Raw genomic sequence first — 19,843 nt, 5'->3', positions numbered from 1 at the left:
TGGTTTTGATGGAGAAATAGAGGATAAGAAGATCCCAAATGTACTTTGTCTCTGAATTAAATCGTCTTCATTTGTCCACTTCACAGATTCTCACTTTAATTCCTAAGAAGCCCTCTTGCCCTTTGGTCTTTTCGTTTTACTTTTGTGTACCTGTATTTCAGAAAGCAATTGCTGTTTTTCCCCAGATGCTTTGACTTTATCTGCTCCTCCCCTTCGCCTTTAATTTTATGATTACTCACTTCCATTGTTAATTGTTGGGATTTGCACTTATCATACCTTGCCCTAACGTCTAAGATAACAAGTCAGCTTCTCCACTCTACTCCAACTGTCCCCTCACATTATGCTCCCTGTTAATCAACCAAAAGCATTCTATGTTGTTGGTTTAGTACTGTCGTTCCAAATGTGTGTGGTGCAGCCTGTTTTTGCTTCCCCGCCCCAAATGCCTCATTCAATTTAATTCCTCATACTTAGCATATTAGGCATCTTGTCAATATTTCCTTTCTGAGGTCTATTTTTTAAATTTGAATGCATTCTGCGTGTGTGGGTTTTTTTCCCCTTAAGTGATGAGATCTACTGCAGCAGAGAGTCAAAATTAGCTCTGTGCCTAGGAGGAAAGAAAGCACAGAGGGAAAGAGCATTGTGCTTACATTCTCAGAAGGAGTATGCACGGGCGAGCCCTTGACAAAATTGTGTCTACAGTGCCACTATATCTATCTGCCTGCACCTTCTCCTCCATTTGGGTGCACAGGCAGCCAGTACTCCCCTTGGGTTTTCTTAGTTTCTGTCACCATTAGCCCTTCTACTCAGGACCCTGCATTCTCAGGCTTTCTTTGCTTGTTTCCTACTTCCTGCATATAAACTTACCTGTTCCATGTTCATTTCCCCAAGGTCCTAATTATTCCAAGGGACCTGTTAAACTCACTGGTCTCCCTTTCTAAGTAGCATTTGATATCTTAATGTGATGATAATACAAAGGAATAATTAATTGTGGCATTTGGGTCACCAAGGCAGCCTGATGAGGATGATGTCTTTAACAAGGGTCTTTCCCAGCATCCCTTCCTTCATATCCCACCAGTAGTTGGCTACATGGTCTAAGGATAAGGCCAGCTTGGACGCCCATTTATCCCAAAGTGTTAGAGCTTCCTAATGGCTAATGATACCTAACACATACTGAATTCATCCTTTGTGCGGGGCATTCTTTAGCTTGGTTTACATGCATTTCCACTTTTAACCATCCCAAGAACCCCAGGAGGTCAGTGCTATTATTCCTATTTTACAGATGGGAAAAAAAGCCCAAGGCACAGAGAACAACTTTAAGTAACTTCCATAGGATAGGGCTATTAAGTGGTAGAGCTGGGGCTTGAACCAGGCGGTCTTGCTCCAGAGCCCACAGTCTTGAACCCTATGCTGCACTGCCTCTGGGAGAGGGATGGTGCCGTTTTCAAATGCACACTTCACTGAGAGGAGCTGGCTGCAGATATGCTGCAGGGTAGTAAGCTTCCCTTTGGCGAGGAGCAGATTAAGTCTTGAGTTGCTCCAATAGATCTGACTTACGTATGCGTCATTCTTTCTGGAAAGAAGCTTGCCTCTGGACGCGGTGCTGCATCAGAATGGTTTGCCTTTGCTTTTCTGCACCCAAAAAATTAGCAATGTTAAAAATTTTCTTCACCAATCACTATGGCCTTAGGTCCTCAGCAGGAATGGTTACCAAATGCCTAGGACCAAGCTTACACTCTATCTTTTCCCAACTTTTGGAGCTGATGGAGCTGCGGGGAGGGCTCTCCTTGGTGTTGGTGAGCAGAAACATGACAAACTCAGGGCGGGGGTTCTGTGAAGGGGAGAGTAGACTCACCCATGCTCTCCAGGGCCAGAATGGCTAGAAACCCTGCTGCACTGAGGTAGTGCCAGTCTCTTCACTATAAGTAGTTTTTCAATGTAGTAATACAATTAATTGTTTTCTGAGGTGGATGGTTCTGTTTCCTGTTATCACTGCTTTTCCTTCTGGACTGAGCTTTTATTGGCTGCTGCTTACTTACTAGTGGACAGAAAGCTTCACACCTGTGGGTTGCTGCAGTCATGGTAACGAACACTCTGCTCAGGAAGGGGAGCTTTCTCTGTCTTTCCCAGTAGCCGTTACCCCAACACTAGGAATTTAGTACATTCATTTGTTCTTCTTTAGATAAACAGGATTAAATCCAGAATGAAGCAGGGAGCAGTCTTACCCAGTCTGTGCTTTGCATGATTTTCAGGGTCTGCACAGTTCCAGCTGTGTAAACATGACTGAAGAACTTAGGTATTGTCAAATGGAGGAGGATTGCAGTTTGGGAGAGGCCCACCATGGCTGGGCTAGGGCCAGACATTCTCCCACTCACTCCAGTCCACACCCTGTAAGGTCAGCTTGTTCAGCTCCTAGAGTCAGAAGTGAAGATGGGGCAGCTGGTGTTAATTCTATTGTCTTAATAGCTTCTTATCAGTAGGGGATGAGAACTAGGCAAGGATTAGGAAAATCGAAAGCCATATCCTCAAAGATGCTCCAGTTATGGTGTTAGGAAACAAAGAAATGGAAGACATTGGACAAAATAAATAAGCCTCAAATATTAAATATGACAATAAAAAATAAAATATCTATTAAAATTGTAGCTGCATTTACATTCAGTTTGATTCTCTCTGTGGTCAGTGGAAGCAAGGGCAGAGAAATATTGTGTTTGGAAAGGACTGATTTATTCTATCTGGACTCAGCTTTGTTCTTGAGATTTGTTTAAATAATGACTAGCTCAATAGTGCTAAAGACTTTTAATATATGAGCACTATTATCGTGGAAGGAAATGTGGTTTCTGCATAACAAATACAAATATTTTGGATCATCCAATTCCTCCATCCCCACCCTCCACCCACGATTATGTAGATCATGTACAAAGTTGGCTCTCCCAGTAGAGTAGAGTCTAGGGTCTAATAATTGTTCTGTAGCTCTAAAGAGGCACATGAACATGCATATTCCTGAGCTCCAGGATATGGACTTTCTGATGAGATAGCAGGTTTCCATGCCTTGGATTCTCCAGGTTATTCTTGGCGTAGGGTCAGTGATAGTTAACACAAAGACAGTTGGCTTTCCACTGGATGTGACTGTCAGGACATGGTCCTCATCAAGGAAGAAAATAAATCATTGCCTTTTCGTTACACTGGAATGCTATTGCATTTAGGGACAATCTAGTCAGTTATATTCGTTCCTGATACAGCTGGCTATTGAAAAACTATTTTCCTGAGCAGCTCACTTCAAAGCAGTGTCTCTGAGACAGAATATTCTTCTATAGGATGGGAACCCTGTGGTTTGAGAAGAAGAGCTAGTTTGGTAGAGCACTGAGTTTGAATCATATGGGAAGTATTCAAGAATAAAAAGGGAAGGAGCCGGCCTGGTGGTGTAGTGGTTAAGTTTGCGCGCTCTGCTTTGGTGGCCTGGGGTTTGCTGGTTCGGATCCTGGGCATGGACCGATGCACTGCTCATCCAGCTACACTGTGGCGGCATCCCACGTACAAAATAGAGGAAGATGGGCACAGATGTTAGCTCAGGGCCAATCTCCCTCAGCAAAAAAAAAACAATAGATAGGGGAGGAAAATTCAATAAATTGCCATTTGTTGCAGTATTGGGATGTCAGAGAAATAAGAGACTCACTAGAGACTTCTAGGCTATGATGTGTACACAAGCATTCCTTTGTTCAGTAGCTGTGGGAGTCTGAAGAGGCAGAAACAGACCCCCAGACTAGCAGCAGGGCATATGGGAACCCCTACATCTTCCATCATATTTAACCTGGGTGGGGGTAATCCTGTCAATACTGTCCATGTGGTGCTCCTGGAACTGGAGACCGGGATGCCTATCAGTGCTATGCTGAATGCTGTAATTGTGGCATGTGCAGAGCATACCAAAACACTTAGCTCCTGGATGCTTGTCTGAATCATTAGGTATGAGCATTATGGGTGCCATAATAGCACTGGAATTCCTACAACTAAAAAGGAAACACATTTGGCTTGTAATTCATCTACAGTCACTTACACTTAAGCTATTGGTAGTTGATTGGGATCTGCAGACTGCTGCACTTGTGCCATGGGACTTCTAAGCATATTTGATGGGTGGAACAGACGGGGGGCTGTAGATTTTAGCAAGCTGTAGTTCCCATTAGTCAGGCTGACTGTATCTGACACTAGAGATTCCATTTCACCAAGATAAAGCTTACCTCCCCAGGCTTTGGCTGATGGCGCAATGATATTAACGTGAGGGACAGGAGAGGACCAGTGTTACATTAAACTGTGAGTTTCCAACGGGCAAATAGTTGAGTAGCTAACTCTGTTGATTTTTTGGGCAGACATAAAATTCATGGCAACTCTTTTAGGAATTTTAGGGAATTGTAAGTTTTTAAACTTTATTTTAGAATAAATGTTAACCAGTCACTCTCCTGATAAGGAGATGTGGGCTCTTTTAGAGGGTGTGTAGACTATGTTTCTGGTTGTACAGTTAATTTTCCTCTCCTCAACTTTTTCTTGTAAGGGGTGCTGGTAATATACCCTGCTAAGGAGATTCCAGACACAGCTGTTTCTAATATTCAGAGGCCCCACCCCCCCCCCCACAGAACCAGCAGGCTTACTCTGAAGGTTCCTTGGTGAGAAGGAGGAAGTGTCCCAGAGAACAGACCTTTTCCACATTGGTGGATTTTCTGTCAGAGACTTGGCCACTGCTATTGTTTCTGATTGCCTCCCTGTAGCTTCCACAGAGGTGTGGGTTTCTAGATAGAAAGATTTGATGTGATGAGAAAAGGCTACAAAGCTCAAGGAAGAAAGACTTCTCTGAACAGAATGGTAAGACAAGAGGATGTTTTGGGCCTGGCAGACTTGTTGAATACTATGGAATGGAGAGAGATGAGATGAGAAAAGAGGAATGAGAATTAATTCAGGAGACACTTATTATTAATAGGTGGGAATAAAAGGTCCATTAAATTCCAGGAGAACCTTCCTTTATGCAATGCCTGTGAATATGTTGAAATTTTGTAAAGGCAATTCCATCTTAAAGATTTTATTTATTTATTTTCCCCCCAAAGCCCCAGTAGATAGTTGTATGTCATAGCTGCACATCCCTCTAGTTGCTGTACGTGGGACGCGGCCTCAGCATGGCCAGAGAAGCGGTGCGTCAGTGCGCACCCGGGATCCGAAACCCCGGGCCGCCAGCAGTGGAGCGCGCGCACTTAACCGCCAAGCCACGGGGCCGGCCCAAGGCAATTCCATCTTAAATGCACTGGGGGAGCTGACAACCTGCAGTTCATGGATTATTCTATCTACTGCATCTACTATTCTGTCTAGTTCAATCTACTATTCCCCTGCCCTGGACAATCTTCAGGGTGTGGTCAGGAGAAAGTAAATAGAACAGATGGAAGATTTCCTCTCAGGAGAGTTCAAGAACTTCTTTAAACAAAGGTGAGATGTGAGCGACCCCTTTTACTCTCCAAACAACCATTCTGAGAACTGCCTTGGAAATTCTCTGGCTTCCTCACAGTTCCTAAGTAATTTCTGAAACAGTTAGGTACTTTGATTAGTTTTACTTTTAAAAATAAAAGTTTGTGCAGAAAAAAAATCATCTGGACAGTCTGTGTCTAGTTGGGTGGTGCAGAAGACAGGCGAGCTCTTGTATCAATCTTTATTCCCTCTGTAAACACAGATGACCAGAAGGGAAGGCTGTTATTAATGGTAATGCAGACCAGAAAAAAGGCTATTATTTTCAGTCTGTTGAACAGTACAGAAATGCTTCTCAAGCACTGTGCTCAGATGTTTCTTTTTATTAGCCGTCACACAAGGAATTAGACTCATTTCAAACAGTTCGTTTTCCCACTCTTGTCTCTGTCAAATCATTACTCATGAGTGGTTTCTTTGTTGAAATACTGCTGACCTCCCATATTGGAATAGATAACAGGGTGTTAAATGTATAAACTTTTTAGTCTGCATAAACTCTGGAAGAAGGGGACAAAGATTCCCCAGGAGAATAAAACTATTCGTCAATGTCCTTGTTTGTTACTGTCCGATAAGCATTTTATCCAGGAAGCTATGTCAGCATTATAATTCTGTTTTGTTTATGTGTGTGTGTGTGTGTGTGTGTGTGTGTGTGTGTGTGTGTGTGTGAGATTAATAACAGCAGAGAGCTCTTTGAAACCAGCAGGAGGTTTTAAAATATAATTCTGCATCTGCCCCACTCTTTTCTCCTTTCCAACCATTTTCTACCCACTGCCCCCAATCCAGGACTATTAGGATAGATAAAGGAGTTGTGCCATATCTTAATATATAAGCAGATGATGATCCTTAGCTCTTCAGCTAGGTGCCATTTACATTTTGCCAAAGCTGATTATTTTATCTGCAGTTTTAATAACAAGCCAGATTATTTGCTGTTCACTAACTGATAGAAGCAAATAACAAAAGATTGCAAAGTGGAATTAAGGGGATAAGAAAGCTCTAGGGCCAAAGCAGGTTTTTTCTTTAATTAATAATTTCAATTTACTCCCAGAACATTTTTATGCTTGAGTCCAACATCTTATACTAAACAAGTCTGCACTCTCCCTCTCTGTAACTGCCAAATTGGAATCTCAGAGAATAGAAATCATGCAGGCTTGAATGAAGCTTCAAATTGTCTACTCCCAGTGCTGTCTTGTTTTCTGAACATAGAACTAGACTCCTCAGGGCTTCTCCAGCCACAGCATGGCACTCCTTCATTAGCCCCATGTTTCACAGGCCTAGTCATGAAAGATTGGCATTTTAACCAACAAGGGGCAAATGCAATAAAATTGGAGTTCAGGAGATTCAATGTTTTGGAAAAACAGACTATTCTAAGGGTGTAAAGATACATGATCTGTGCTAAATGGACAGAGCATTTAAATTTACCAGACTTGTTTTTAGTAATCTTTTGATTTGTTCCATTGATTTTTTTCCCACTTTTATTGAGATATAATTGACATGTAATGCTCCATTGTTTTAACTTGTGAATGGAAATGAATATACAGGATGACGAGGACTGATGGTGGTGGTGGTGAGTGTGTGTATGTGTGTCTATGATATTTTTTGTGACTATAATCAAGGCTTATTATGCATCAGCTTTACATAGATTTTTCTAGAGCTGTGTCAGAGTGTCTTAAATCAGGTCATCTCAACTGAAATGAGGGAGAGGGAGAGACACTCCTATGTTCTGCTACTCCTATATTCAAAGTTTGAGCCAGCTCAGAAAAAGCCCTCACAGCTGTGGCCCAAAGAGATTCCAAGACTTCCTTGATGCTTCTAATGGAACAGCCATTCTTTCTTTCAAAGAAGAGTTGGACAAGCTGAAGCCTAGGGGGTCATACTGAAACCACCACGTGCTAAAGATATAAAGGACTTTTTTTCCTAAAAAGAACAGTGGGACAAGTGCAAGGTGCCTTCAAATAATTAAGCTTCTTCAAAGAATATATAAATCGGCTTTGCTTCTGAATTTGTCTAATTGCTTTTGAGGCAACACCCTGAAAAATACAGCTTGCTTTCTCCTATTACTATGATTAGATGGACAACTGGAAGAAGAATAATTCTAAGTAATTCTAAGGAAGAGAGCAAAAGACTAAAACTGAGCATTGTGCATGAAAGATTGATAATGACAAGTAAACATAGAAGGTGACGTTTGATCCCTTCAATTTTGGTATTCATTATTCATAGTTATTATTCATAAATTCCAGCACAAATGTTAGGCCTGCACCCCAGTGACACATTTGCATCTTATTTTAAGTTGCTTTCTACCTGGTTTTGCAAACAAGGATTTAATGGTTTGGGTTGTCTCTCCCTCTCCCTCTGTTGCTATAGCTTGTGTTTTTCGTATACAGGCTTCTATCCCTTTCACACTCTTTATCTCCATCATCCATCTCACGCCCCCATCCAAGATTCATTTTCTCTCTCTCTCTCGTCTCTCCCTCTCTTTCTCTCTCTCTTTAATGTTTTAGGAAAAAAGATTTTTAACATGGAAAAGTGATATTTGAATAGATTCCCCTAAGGCAATCAATTTACTTTTAATTTGTCTAGAACTAAGCTTTTCTTTGTTGCAATGAGGAAGGATTGAAGCTGCTATAAAATTTATTAGCTTCCAGGAAGATATTTGAAATGAATTTTTTAAAATGATTGTGGTGTTTGCTCTACCCAGAAGCAGTGTTATTGCAATTACAGTATTCCAGATGGTTGCTGAAGTTACACTGCAACATCAAGATAATGCTAGACTTTTCCAGGAGGTTTTTGTTAGTAGTGAATGTCCAACCTAGGTAGTTAATAGATATTAATCCCCCTGACACTCCTATTTGCTTCTGGTGACTATTTCTAGTGATTCCTACCTAGCTGATGACATGACACACATTGTCTTTTTCAATCATTGCAAGAGACAGTGATTGGTTTACTGAGCATTTTATTTTTCAAATGTGAAGAAGTGATTGGAGAATTGCTAATGTTGTTTCTTAGCTTCTCCACCCAGTAACATGAACATTTTGGCAGTTGAGAATCTTTAAAGAATTTAGAAGTTACAGTTGCAACATTTTTCATTGACTCACATATAGCATCGCCTGTTCTACAAACTGAGTGTCCTGGGACTTGAGTGAAGGAAGTGTCAGTTCCTGTTAAGAGAAACACCAGCTGCTGGGTGCCTTTTTTTCCTCCAACATTAAATTTTCATTAAAAAAGGGAAGATTTTTCTCCTGGCTAACATGCCCTGTCCCTCTTGCTTTCTGTACCAGCCTTATTTGTGCCATCTTCACTACGTATTCTGTCCAACACCCGGAAGCTGATGACCCGGATAAAAGTGGTTTTTTTTTTCAAGCTAATGATGTGTTAGCAATTTCCTTATTTTCCAGCTAAGAGTGAATCCAAGTTGGTGATAACTTTAGGTTCAGTGCTGCTTGTAAGCATCATCTGAAGGCCCCATCTTCCCAGCAGCATAAACACCTGTAGAATGTGTGAAACAGTCTGACTGTTTTTGCTCTACACAAAGTCAAACAACTGTTTGAACTCTTCACAGAAGTGACTAGGTGTTATAGCTGTCCAACGGATATAGGTTAAGGGCTTTAATTCTGTGGACATCTTATAATGAAACTTCTGAAAATGGTCCCACTTTGCTCAAAGTTTCAGTATCTCAGTGTTCCTCCGTTTGGGGAATAGTTCAATGGCCTTCTGTGACACCTAATATTTTCCTTGTGAAGATGCTTTTTCAAATGGTTTCTAAACACCTAGACGAAGTTCAGCACTTTGTCAGATAATTTTCTCCACCATAGAAGCCAAAACAGAAAGATTCCCGTCTAGTCAATCTCTGCTTATCTCAGTCACTGGCAGCACCTCTTATTTCTCAGTCTCAATTTTCCAGGCAGCCTTCTGCTTCATTTCCTTGCTCCCCATGCAACAGCACAAATGATTTATACTTCTATACATCTTGAAATCTCTTTATGGACTGAGTTAAATCGAGCCCCAACATAAAAATGAAAACTCCAGGAACTATTGTGATTGCCCAAATTGCAACTTCGATTGTATGACTGTACATGCCAAACTATCATCTATCATAAATATTAAATTCTCAAGCACTTATACTTCAATATGTTTTAACTTTGTCTCTTCGACTAGCTCAGCACTGAAGATTCCCTTGAAGATACTTCAATTGCTTTGAATTCTGAAAGGGACATCTTTTTAATCTATTTTCATGTTGTACCGAGAGTCAGTTGAATTTCAGGTGTATAGACTGTGAATGAGGGGAGAAGCTTATGTGTGTGCCATTTGGCATCAGAGAGGCCAAATATTGGGTGGCACTTGCTAACTGATGCTGATCTGTCAAATGGTCTAGGACAAGGTTGGGGTTCATCAGTCTTTTCAGCCATCGTCTCTGTCTCAAGCTAAAACTAAACTTTACAGAATTCCTGCTGTTTAACCAGTTAGCCATCTTGAAAATGCCAAGCCAATGCTAATCAGGGCTGGCTTTTCTCTCTGCGTATCTTCTCTCTTTTGGCAACATCCCTTTGCCAGTCTCAGGAACTTTGTTCCTGTACCCTATCCCCTGCCTTGCCCTTCCTGTGGTATCTCCACCTCTAGACATTTCTAGCCTTTCTTACCCCATAAAAACTCTCCTATCCTGGGTCCCCTTCACCCAGGGCTTTGCTATATGACCAAAGAAAATCTGATAATCTCAATTTGGTAGTGGGCCCTCTTATTTTAACAGGGACCTTTAATGCCTGTGCTCAGATGAATGAAAAATGTGGCAGTTTCTCTCCATGTCACAAGGGCTGGTGTTTGGATAGCTCTTCTTTGGCATCTGTCAAATAATACCACATAGGTGTTTCAAATACCAGTCACAGTTCTGGTATCCTACCCCTTCTGCCTGTTGTCTGTCAGGCCATAGTGCTGTAGGAAGGGCTGCTAACAAGCAGAAGGCTAAGGAACAGGAGAACAAAAATAAAGCATTACTAAGGAACCAAAATGGTGGAAAATGCTGAAAGAAAGAGAAGAAGGGAATGAGAAAGAGACAAGTAGCTGTTTTTGTGTAATTTGTGATTTACTTCTTGTCACACTAGAGTGGCCACAGGATAGCTTGGTGTCATCGGTTCATGAGTCTCTAGAAATGTCTCCTTCACTGATGTGCCCTTGAATAGTTTATAGATGGAGGTCCATCTTTTCTTGCCAAGATTATGGGTCCTTTAGGAAGTGAGTGTGAACTCCTCCCAGAATTACAGCCTGGGAAGGCTCTGGGAAGTTGTCATTTTGCAAAGTCTTAAGCCTTTATCGAATTTTTGCTAGATGCTCAAATGGTATCTAAACACCCAAAAGAAGCCCAGTTCTTAAGATGTCAATCAGATCAAAACCAAGATGGAATGTCTAAAGCCTAGATAGTGTTTTCTGCTCTCTTTCCTTCCTCTCTTCCAGCCTCTCTCCCTCCCTCCTTCCTTCCCTTTCTTCCTTCTTTTCTTTCTCCCTTTTCCGCTGAGCCCATTGCTACTCTGCTTGCCTTGTTAAGTTACAGATATAGGACGGATGTTCTTTCTCCTGACTCTTTGCAGGCCATAAACTGCTTTTAAGAACTCTTTCCAGGAAAAAGCTTTCCTTCGGTAATTCCCTGGCATATTTGACTGGAGCATTAGTTTTGCCGTGTGTATTTTAATTAATTTTGCCAGAAAGAGTCAGCATCTGCAGTGGGTCTAAAAGGCTCACCATAGGTCCCATTTTTGGCTTATATTTCATAGGAATTAACAACAATCGTATCTGATGCCAAGGAACAATTCTTGATATTTGAACAACACATTCATTTCATGACATAGACACTTCTGCTTATTGTGTTGTTAACTTATCATAGTACAGGTCCCATTAACTATTGTTAGAATTGAAAACTCCAAGGTACATGGCAAGTGTATTTTCAACTGGACATCAAAGCATAATGGATCTCTTCAAGATCTGCATATAGTGTTCAGGAAACCACACAGAGGCTAAGATGACACTTGACTGTAATGTTTCTCCAGTGCTACATTTACTTTATTGCCTCTGACAAAGCTACATAGTTTTCTTTGTAGGTTTCCGTAGTGTTTGTACTAAATAGAGTAGTTATTTCCACTTTTAGTAGTTGTATCAGGCACAGTATCTGACGTGTTGATCAAGATTCTTTGTTCTGTTGCTGTCACTCTTTCTTTTTCATTCAGTCCAATTAAACTGTTATTGAGTACCTGCTCTGTGCTGGGCCCTTTGCTAACTTTTGTGGGTATGGGAGGAAACAAAACATATATAATCTTTGCTCATTTAGAGTTTGCAAACTAGCATTGAATATAAGTATTAAACGAATAATTACAAATATGATGAGTGCTATAAAAGGAGGTAGTATGGGACCTACCTTAGTCTAAGGAATCAGGGAAAGATTCCCTGAGGAAGTTAAATTTAAGTTGAAACTTCAGAGATAATGTATCAGTTATGAATAATGTTTAACTGCTGGTAATAAAGACTCCCCCTCCCCCACTAAAGAAGATAAATCAGTGGCTTAAACAAGAGGGAGGCTTATTTTTCTTCTTATATAAAAGAAGTTCAAGTCTAGTGAGGTGAGTCTACAATATCTTCAACATCCCAAAGTCCTTATATCTTTCTATTCCACCATCCATAGGCACATGGATTCCATCCTCAGAGTTGTCTCATGGTAGTAAGATGGATGCTGTAGCTCCAGCCATTATGTCTCCATTTTAGACAGGACAAAGCAGGAAGGAATAAGGACAAAAGGATCTCCATGCTTAGTCAGCTCTCCCCTTTTAAGGAGTTTTCTTGACATCCTGCCTCCCTAAAAATTGGCCCAGTCTTAGTTACATGGCCACTGCTATCTACAAGGGAGGCCAGGAAATGTAGATTTTTAGCTGGCACGTTGCCAGCGCTGACAGAAGTGGGGTCTGTTTCTAAATATGAAAAATAGATATGAATATTTGGTAGGCAGTTTGTTATGTCTGCTTCAGATGAATAGGAATTAGGTAAGTCAAGAGGGGACAATTCTCAACAATTATGTTTTCTTGATTAGGTGCACATGACCAATTTTAACAGTACTTAACCTCTTCATAATTATTGCCACAATCTCTTCCATTATATCTCACAAAAATTGGCCCTCCTTTGGTCATAGATTATTTTGTTCATAGGGTGATGCAGATTAAGCTAAGTGGATGTATATGAGTACAATCCAGGAAGCTTTTCTGATTTACACATCACTTGCTTGTGGGTTATGTTACTACCACTACTTAGAAGTAGCTAACTACTTGAGCTCTCGGGAACTGGAACTCACTTTAACTTTCCCTTTCTGCCTCATTGATAGCAAATCACTTTTGAGGAGCTAACACATTGCTTTTGTAACTGTTACCTTGAACTATTTTAGTGTTGGAGTTGTGTCTCTGATCATTGGGATCTTTGAGTTAATACACCCAAACTCTGCATCACGGTAAAGAACTGCCAGCATTATTGAACACATCCATTGTGGCTGGACATGTATACAAACCCAACAGAGCCTCTCAGCACTTCTAGTCCACCACAACTTTGAAAGTTTAGCAGAGCCTGAGATGGTGTTTTCATCATGTTCTTTTTTTACTTTTGTTGGGACCATGGGTAGGCTCTTTCTAGTGTGGAAGCACTTTGTTTACCCACATCTGAAGAGACAGCAGTTTCACGTCCTGAGGAAGGGAGTAATTGCTGCAAAAGGTTTTGCTATTATCTGCGCAAAATAACATATTCTGTTCTTTTTCTATTTGAATTACTTCCTTATCCATCATGGCTGAGTCATTGCTGCTTCATATGCCTCCCATGCTTTTGCAAGACTGATGCTTTTATTTAAGATTTAATTTTTTTTTTTGCCAGAGGTTTTGAGATTCTCTCACCAAGATCCCTAATGACAAATTGTGACCCCCAAAATTTTTATTACTACCTAGATTGAAGAAGCTTTATTTTTTCTCTGTATTTTTTATTTGTTGTCTAAAATAATCTGATCTATTTTGAACTAAGGCGTTCTATGGCCTCAATATTTGTGTCCCTCTTCCAAACTTATGCATTCTCTTCATTCATTCATTTTTTTGCAAATCCTAGAGACAAGTTCGGAAGCAGGGAAGATCAATTTGCAAATTCATCATTGACCCCTAAACATGTGTACATTTGAATTAAAGACTCTCGCCCTCATTCATCTGTACATGGTAATGTGTTTGAATTTCTACAACTATGTGTGGATTTTATTTTATTATTATTTTTTTATTGAGATAACATTGGTTTATAACATTGTATAAATTTCAGGTGTACATCATTATACTTCTATTTCTGCATAGATTACATCATGTTCACCACCCAAATACTAGTTACAATCCATCACCACTATGTGTGGATTTTATTTTATTTTATTTTTTTTTAATTTTTTGTTTATTGCAGTAACATTGGTTTATAACATTGTAAAAATTTCAGGTACCCTCAAAAAATCAAGGATAGAACTACCATATGATCCAGCTATTCCACTGCTGGGTATGTGTGGATTTTAGAGTCTTACATTTTGCTTTGCCTAGGCTCAGGTCATTACTTTCAGAGAAAGATGTAGCAAGGTATAGAGTCACAAATAGGCTCACAAGAAGCTTAGCAGGGAATTAGTGAATTGTTAGCCTACCTCTGTTTCAGCTGGAGCGAGCATATTGACAGTTAATTTGTGATGATACAAAGTGATTCCTCTCTAGTCTCATACCTCCATCCCCAGCCACAATACTACATGATGGCAGGCACATAATCTCTACCAGTCCTTTGAAATTCCAGAAGTAGTCCATTTGCATTTTTTATATCTGGTCTATCTTCATTGCTATTCTCAAGGGGATTCGTATTGTGACTTTCTCACATTTAATACACACTTAATTTTCTTACTAAACTGAAGTTTTTGTTTTTGAAAGGTAATTCATCTGAAGTACATTTATGAATGTAGGTGACCTGGGGCTGGGAAGACATTCTTCCTGCCTGTCCATATTCACCATGTTCTTTTTCATATTTCATATGGCTATAAACACTACAGCTAGGTTAGATTTTGTTTTAATTGTGTTGACACAAATGTCACCAAGTGTTGTTTCATACCAAAAATGATAAGCAGCAAGTCACTGCCCTTGGTAGGGATTTAAGGAAATAAAGATATCAGATCTAAGCCAGGGGTGAGACATTGTGAGTAAATGAGTCTCTTAGATTCCAGTCTTTACTTGCATGAGGTAAGAGCAGTGCACATAATAAGTTCACATAATTAATCCAAGAAAACTGCATATTATTCTCTCTCATATAGGGCTGAGGTAGGCTTAGTGAGATTGGTGGGTAGGCTTAGACTGATTGCATTCCCGGGGGCGCTAAGTGAGTTTACCTTTTCCTCTTCCCAGAGAGTGATTTATTCACTTAGGCAGTGGGTAAGCTGAAAGCAAGTACTGTCTTTGCAGAGAAGCTTCTGAGAAGACTGAGTTTCTTGCTCTGGTCTTCCTAGATTTATAAGATCTTAGAGGTATCTGTCTCTGGGGTCTCTGCTCCCCCTCTGCATGTGCTGGAGATCCAGGTCTCCTCATGCTGTTCATTTAACGCAGCCTACTATAGGGAAGGAGCACTGTACTTGGATTCAGGGTGATACATGGATGGCATTCTCCTACTGAATTGTATTGAAGATAAAACTGCATCTCCAAATTTGAAGATAGCCACTTGATACTAAACACTTAGAAGAAATGAGAGCTTTATGTTGAGCCCATTGGGAAGATTCTACTAGACTGTAGTTCACCACTGTTCTGCTTTAGGAGTGTGAGCAAGCAGCCTGTAATATCAATCTGAAGGTTAGCTGGGATTTCCTCTTCATAGCTGGTCACATGTCCATGGTTCCAGGCTCAAAGGCCTCTATGCCTTTGTGCCCTAAGTTGGGACAAAAAAGACAGGGATCCCACAGCCTTCTAGACAGTTTTTTTTTTTTTTGCTGACTTCTGGGGGACTCTTACTCAGAATTTATAGAAATAGAAGTTAAGTATTGGACTGTACCCTTACTTGCACCTCCTTACTCTCCATCCCCAAACAAACACTCACACTGATTCTTTAGAGCTATTATTTGGAAAATTATGAGATGGGCCTCAGAGGGGATGGAGAGGAATAAATATCTTTTTGGGAAACTCTGAAGGTGTGAATTCTGTCCTACTGGAGGAATCCTGGGGCCTCCTGGGGAAAGCACTAGATTTGGATGAAACTGATTGTGGGTGGATCAGCCGTAGACTCTTCCACTCATAATGTTTGGGTCTACACAAAGTAAGTGTGTCCCAAGTATGTCCCAACATGTTTCTCTTACTTTCATACTTCCTGCCTCCTAGGAACATAGGCATTTTGAATGATGATAGGCTATCAGATGACAGCACTGAGAATTTGCAGGGAAGAGGCAGAGAAAGGACTTTGAGAAACCCTTCATTTTGCAGAGGTGACCATGCAACCCTGATATGGAACTGTGCTGGAGTTTGCAGAAGCATTGTCTCATCTATGCGGAAGGCACTTATCTTGGTGATAATGCTCATTTGTTATTTGGTTTCAACTCTGCAACATTCTGAATGTTTCATTTTCTAGCACTGAAAGGGGGCTTAAAATGGCCATCTTAAAGATAAATTGGCCAATTGTGTCCAGGTACACTGAAGACGTTCTTACCTTCTGTTGGCTTTTCAGTAGTTTAAACTAGGTCAAAGGCCAGTCCCAGAGTTGTGTTGAAATCTGGACTCCGCCTGGATTAGGCCTTGACATTTGGCTGCCTCCAATGCCTTTTCTCTCAATGATGAAGTATACACCCAATTCAACCATTATTTCTTGAGCCCCCTCCCATGTGCCTGTTTATCAAAATAACCTTTGATGAATGAGACAGAGAAGTGCCTCTTTGCTATGCCATTTACTCTTTAAAAACAATCAAGAAACAAACAAAAAAATAGAAATATAAGTGTGTAAGGAAAGTGTCTTATACATAGGCGAATATCAGGCAAGATCCTGAATTGCAGATTTCTTTCCCCCGCAAAAAAGCAGTCACAGCATATATTTTCAACGTTTTTTGGGCATGTGTTTTTTGTCTTTGCAATCTCTCCTTGTCTCCCCACCTCTTCCAATCCTGCCCCAAGGTTTTCTATATATGTTGAACTGCTCATATTTTGGTACACTGTGATGAAAATTTTCATTGTCATCCTCATGCAAGAATGTAATATAAATATAAATGGATCTGGAAAACTAGGGCTATAAACCAGACATTGAGATTAACAGTTTGTCAATGGACAGGCAGAAGTTAACCCTGGGTCCATGCTTTGGTGAAGCTCATGCAGAAAGCCTCTCTGAGAGCCAACTTAAAGCCTTAACTCTAAGTGAACCTGATGTGAAAAGAGAAAAACATACCTCACCAATAATTATGAATTCTAACTGCTGAGATATTCTATGACAGGGTTAGAGTAATCTTATGAAAGATTTCTTTATTCTAAGATATGACCCTAATAAAATTGCAGATAAGGAAGATAAGGAGGGATGGCTAGTTGGGTATGATTAAATGATGTTTAACCTATGATAGATGTGTGCATAGGGCCAATTGAAGCTTATGGGTCAGATGGAAGGAAGAGATCTCAGTATATTCCTTCTGATGGGAAATCAAGTCATGTAAATGGCTTAGTGAGGAGATTGGCTGGTGGGACTGGCGATAAAAAAGAAGTGATGTGATTAGGTTTTCAAACAGAGCATGATACCAATCTAAAATTATGCACTGTTATCATTGACAGGTAGAGTGGAAACATGGTTGGCAGTGCTGTTGTTCAAAAATATGGCCAAGATTTCTCAAATATACTGACTGTTGGATTCCCTGCTCTGCCTCCACTTCCTCTTCTGCTGGAACCAGTTTCAAGTACAGTTGATTTTTAGCAGGAGTTGTTGATAAAGATGCTGACTCTCAGCACCTTGACGCTCAGGATAAACTGCTTTTTAAATATATTTTTTCATCATAACGTGTTTCCCTTTAGGTCTTTAGTTTTGTCAGCAGTGGGAACAGCAATAAAAATAATAACAAAAAAAAGGGGAGGAGTATACAGGGGGAGATCTACAGCCTTATAAAAATCCAATTCTTCACACTTGTCCCAAAAGGCAATAAAGGACTATCTAAAAGTGCCATTTCCCAGAAGGGCCTTTGGGTACCTAAGAAACCAGAACACTGGGGAGTAGCAATGATTCCTGGGAAAAGCTGATGAAATTGACATTTTATTTTCTCCAAACAGATCAGAATGAAGGATTTCATTGCAGGGAAGAATGCCGGATTCTTGGCCACTCTGACAGGTGCTGGATGCCCCGGAACCCCATGCCCACCCGCTCCAAGTCCCCTGAGCATGTGAGGAACATCATCGCCCTGTCCATTGAAGCTACTGCTGCTGATGTTGAGGCTTATGACGACTGCGGCCCTACCAAGCGGACTTTCGCAACTTTTGGAAAAGATATCAGCGACCACCCGGCTGAGGAGAGGCCCACCCTGAAAGGCAGGAGGACTGTTGATGTGACCATCTGCAGCCCCAAGGTCAACGGCGCTATCCGGGAGGCGGGCAATGGCTGTGAGGCTATTAGCCCTGTCACCTCCCCCCTGCACCTCAAGAGCCCTCTGCCCACTAAGCCTTCCGTGTCTTATACCGTTGCCCTGGCACCCCCGGCCCGCGATCTGGAGCAGTATGTCAACAATGGCCCTTCTCGTCCCTCTGAAGCTGAGCCCCGTGGAGCTGACAGTGAGAAAGTCATGCATGAGGTCAACCCCATTCTGAAGGAGGGTCGCGACAAAGAGTCTCCTGGCGTGAAGCGTCTGAAGGATATTGTTCTCTAAACTGGTCTCGAGGAAGAAGAGAGAGAAACCATGCTGGCTAGTGGAGGAGCAGGAGCTGATAGTTTTAATTGCTTGCCAATGGTTGGTTCTTGAGCGGCTGTATTTCAGAGCTTTCCCTAAATGTATTGTTTATAAATGACTATCATTCTGTGACAATCCCTCTCGTTTCAACAGGCAGTGGGGGTGTTCAGTTGGAGCAAATTAGCTTTGGCTTGAGTTGTTCATGGGGCCTTGATATTGAGGAAACAGAGACAAATTCAGTTGTGAAAAGTATTATGTATTAAGTGTTTGAATTTATATATTTTTCTATGTCAAAAAGATAATATAAATTACCATTGTTTGTGGAGGATTACCTTAAAAAAGCAAACAAAAACAAAAACAAAAACAAAAACAAAAAAAAGCTCTGGACACCTTTAATAAGCTCGCCACTGTTTTGTAGTGTAGACAAGTTAATGGTCATTTATTGTGTACTATTCATTGATTCAGTGATGTGAAATCAAGCCCCCAAAAGGTTGTTTCTAAAGCTCAAGTACTTTCCAATGCCGCTACTTTGTTGTGGACACCCCTGCTTTAAGAACCCTTTTGCTAGCTGTGCTGTTGTTGTATTTGATATTGCAAATTTCTACGTGTGTGGTGATGGCAAAAGGCTTTTAGAGGTTGGTGTTTTTTTCTTAAAAAAAAAAAAAAAACTACAGACAAAAACAAAGCGCAAACAACTGAGACAGCAAGTGAATGAGCAACACCACACATATAGATTGAGTACTTGGAGGATACTCACTCATGGAGGATACCCAGTAGTGATTACTGACCATCTTGCAGAGTGTTTTTCCTGCCTTTCAGTCTTCTGCCCAGATCTGTGATAGATCATTGCAGAAAGTCATTTTTGGATATTCTGCTGTTTAATTTGAAGTTATCAGAAATACTGTGCTGAAAGTTTTATGAGATCGATTTTTCTAATTTTCAGGCCCTGAACAGGAAAGTTGCTCCTGAAGTTATCAGTTTCCAGGCTTAGAAATTCCCTGTTTCCAATCATCAAAACTCAAAAAGACTGAATCTATTTTGGGATCTAAATTAGCATCTTTTCAGACACACACTTCCTGATTCAGTGTTTCCCAATCACGATTAGAATTAGACTGCAAAGCACGTCATGGGCTGGAACTGAGAACTCCATGTTGTTCTGTATCGTAGGATTATAAATAGGGATAGAGTAAGCAGTACAAAGTGTACATTTAGGAAAAGACAGGTAACAGGTAACAGCATCATTAATCTAATTTCCGTGCCTTCTAAATGGAGACACTTGGACACTTGAACTGGTGTTTTTATGACTAATATTTTTTTAAATTAAAAATGTGAACAGGAAACTATTAACATAAAAATCCCTTAGATTTAGCTAACTCTTTGCTGTAGGCTAGGAATACACCTTTTTTTATTAACAAGTTTGTTACGCACATTCTCTTTTTGTTTAACATT

At 40.6% G+C, this 19,843-nt stretch overlaps 1 protein-coding gene across 4 annotated transcripts in view; it reads left to right on the top strand.

Moving 5' to 3' along the window:
• PCDH19 (protocadherin 19) overlaps positions 1-18,758 on the top strand; it is a 97,282-nt gene extending 78,524 nt beyond the window's left edge. For all 4 annotated transcript variants that reach the window (XM_058536313.1, XM_058536312.1, XM_058536311.1 and 1 more), the window contains one exon: positions 17,784-18,758. In XM_058536313.1, the coding sequence (XP_058392296.1) occupies positions 17,784-18,373 (590 nt within the window). In that variant the 3' untranslated portion in view covers positions 18,374-18,758. The remainder of the gene's footprint in view (positions 1-17,783) is intronic.
• The last annotated feature ends 1,085 nt before the right edge of the window (positions 18,759-19,843 follow it).

Source organism: Diceros bicornis, chromosome X, assembly GCF_020826845.1.
Source record: "Diceros bicornis minor isolate mBicDic1 chromosome X, mDicBic1.mat.cur, whole genome shotgun sequence".
Lineage (NCBI taxonomy): Eukaryota > Metazoa > Chordata > Mammalia > Perissodactyla > Rhinocerotidae > Diceros > Diceros bicornis.
The sequence above is the reverse complement of the archived record's forward strand: the minus strand, read 5'-3'. Positions and strand labels throughout refer to the sequence as shown.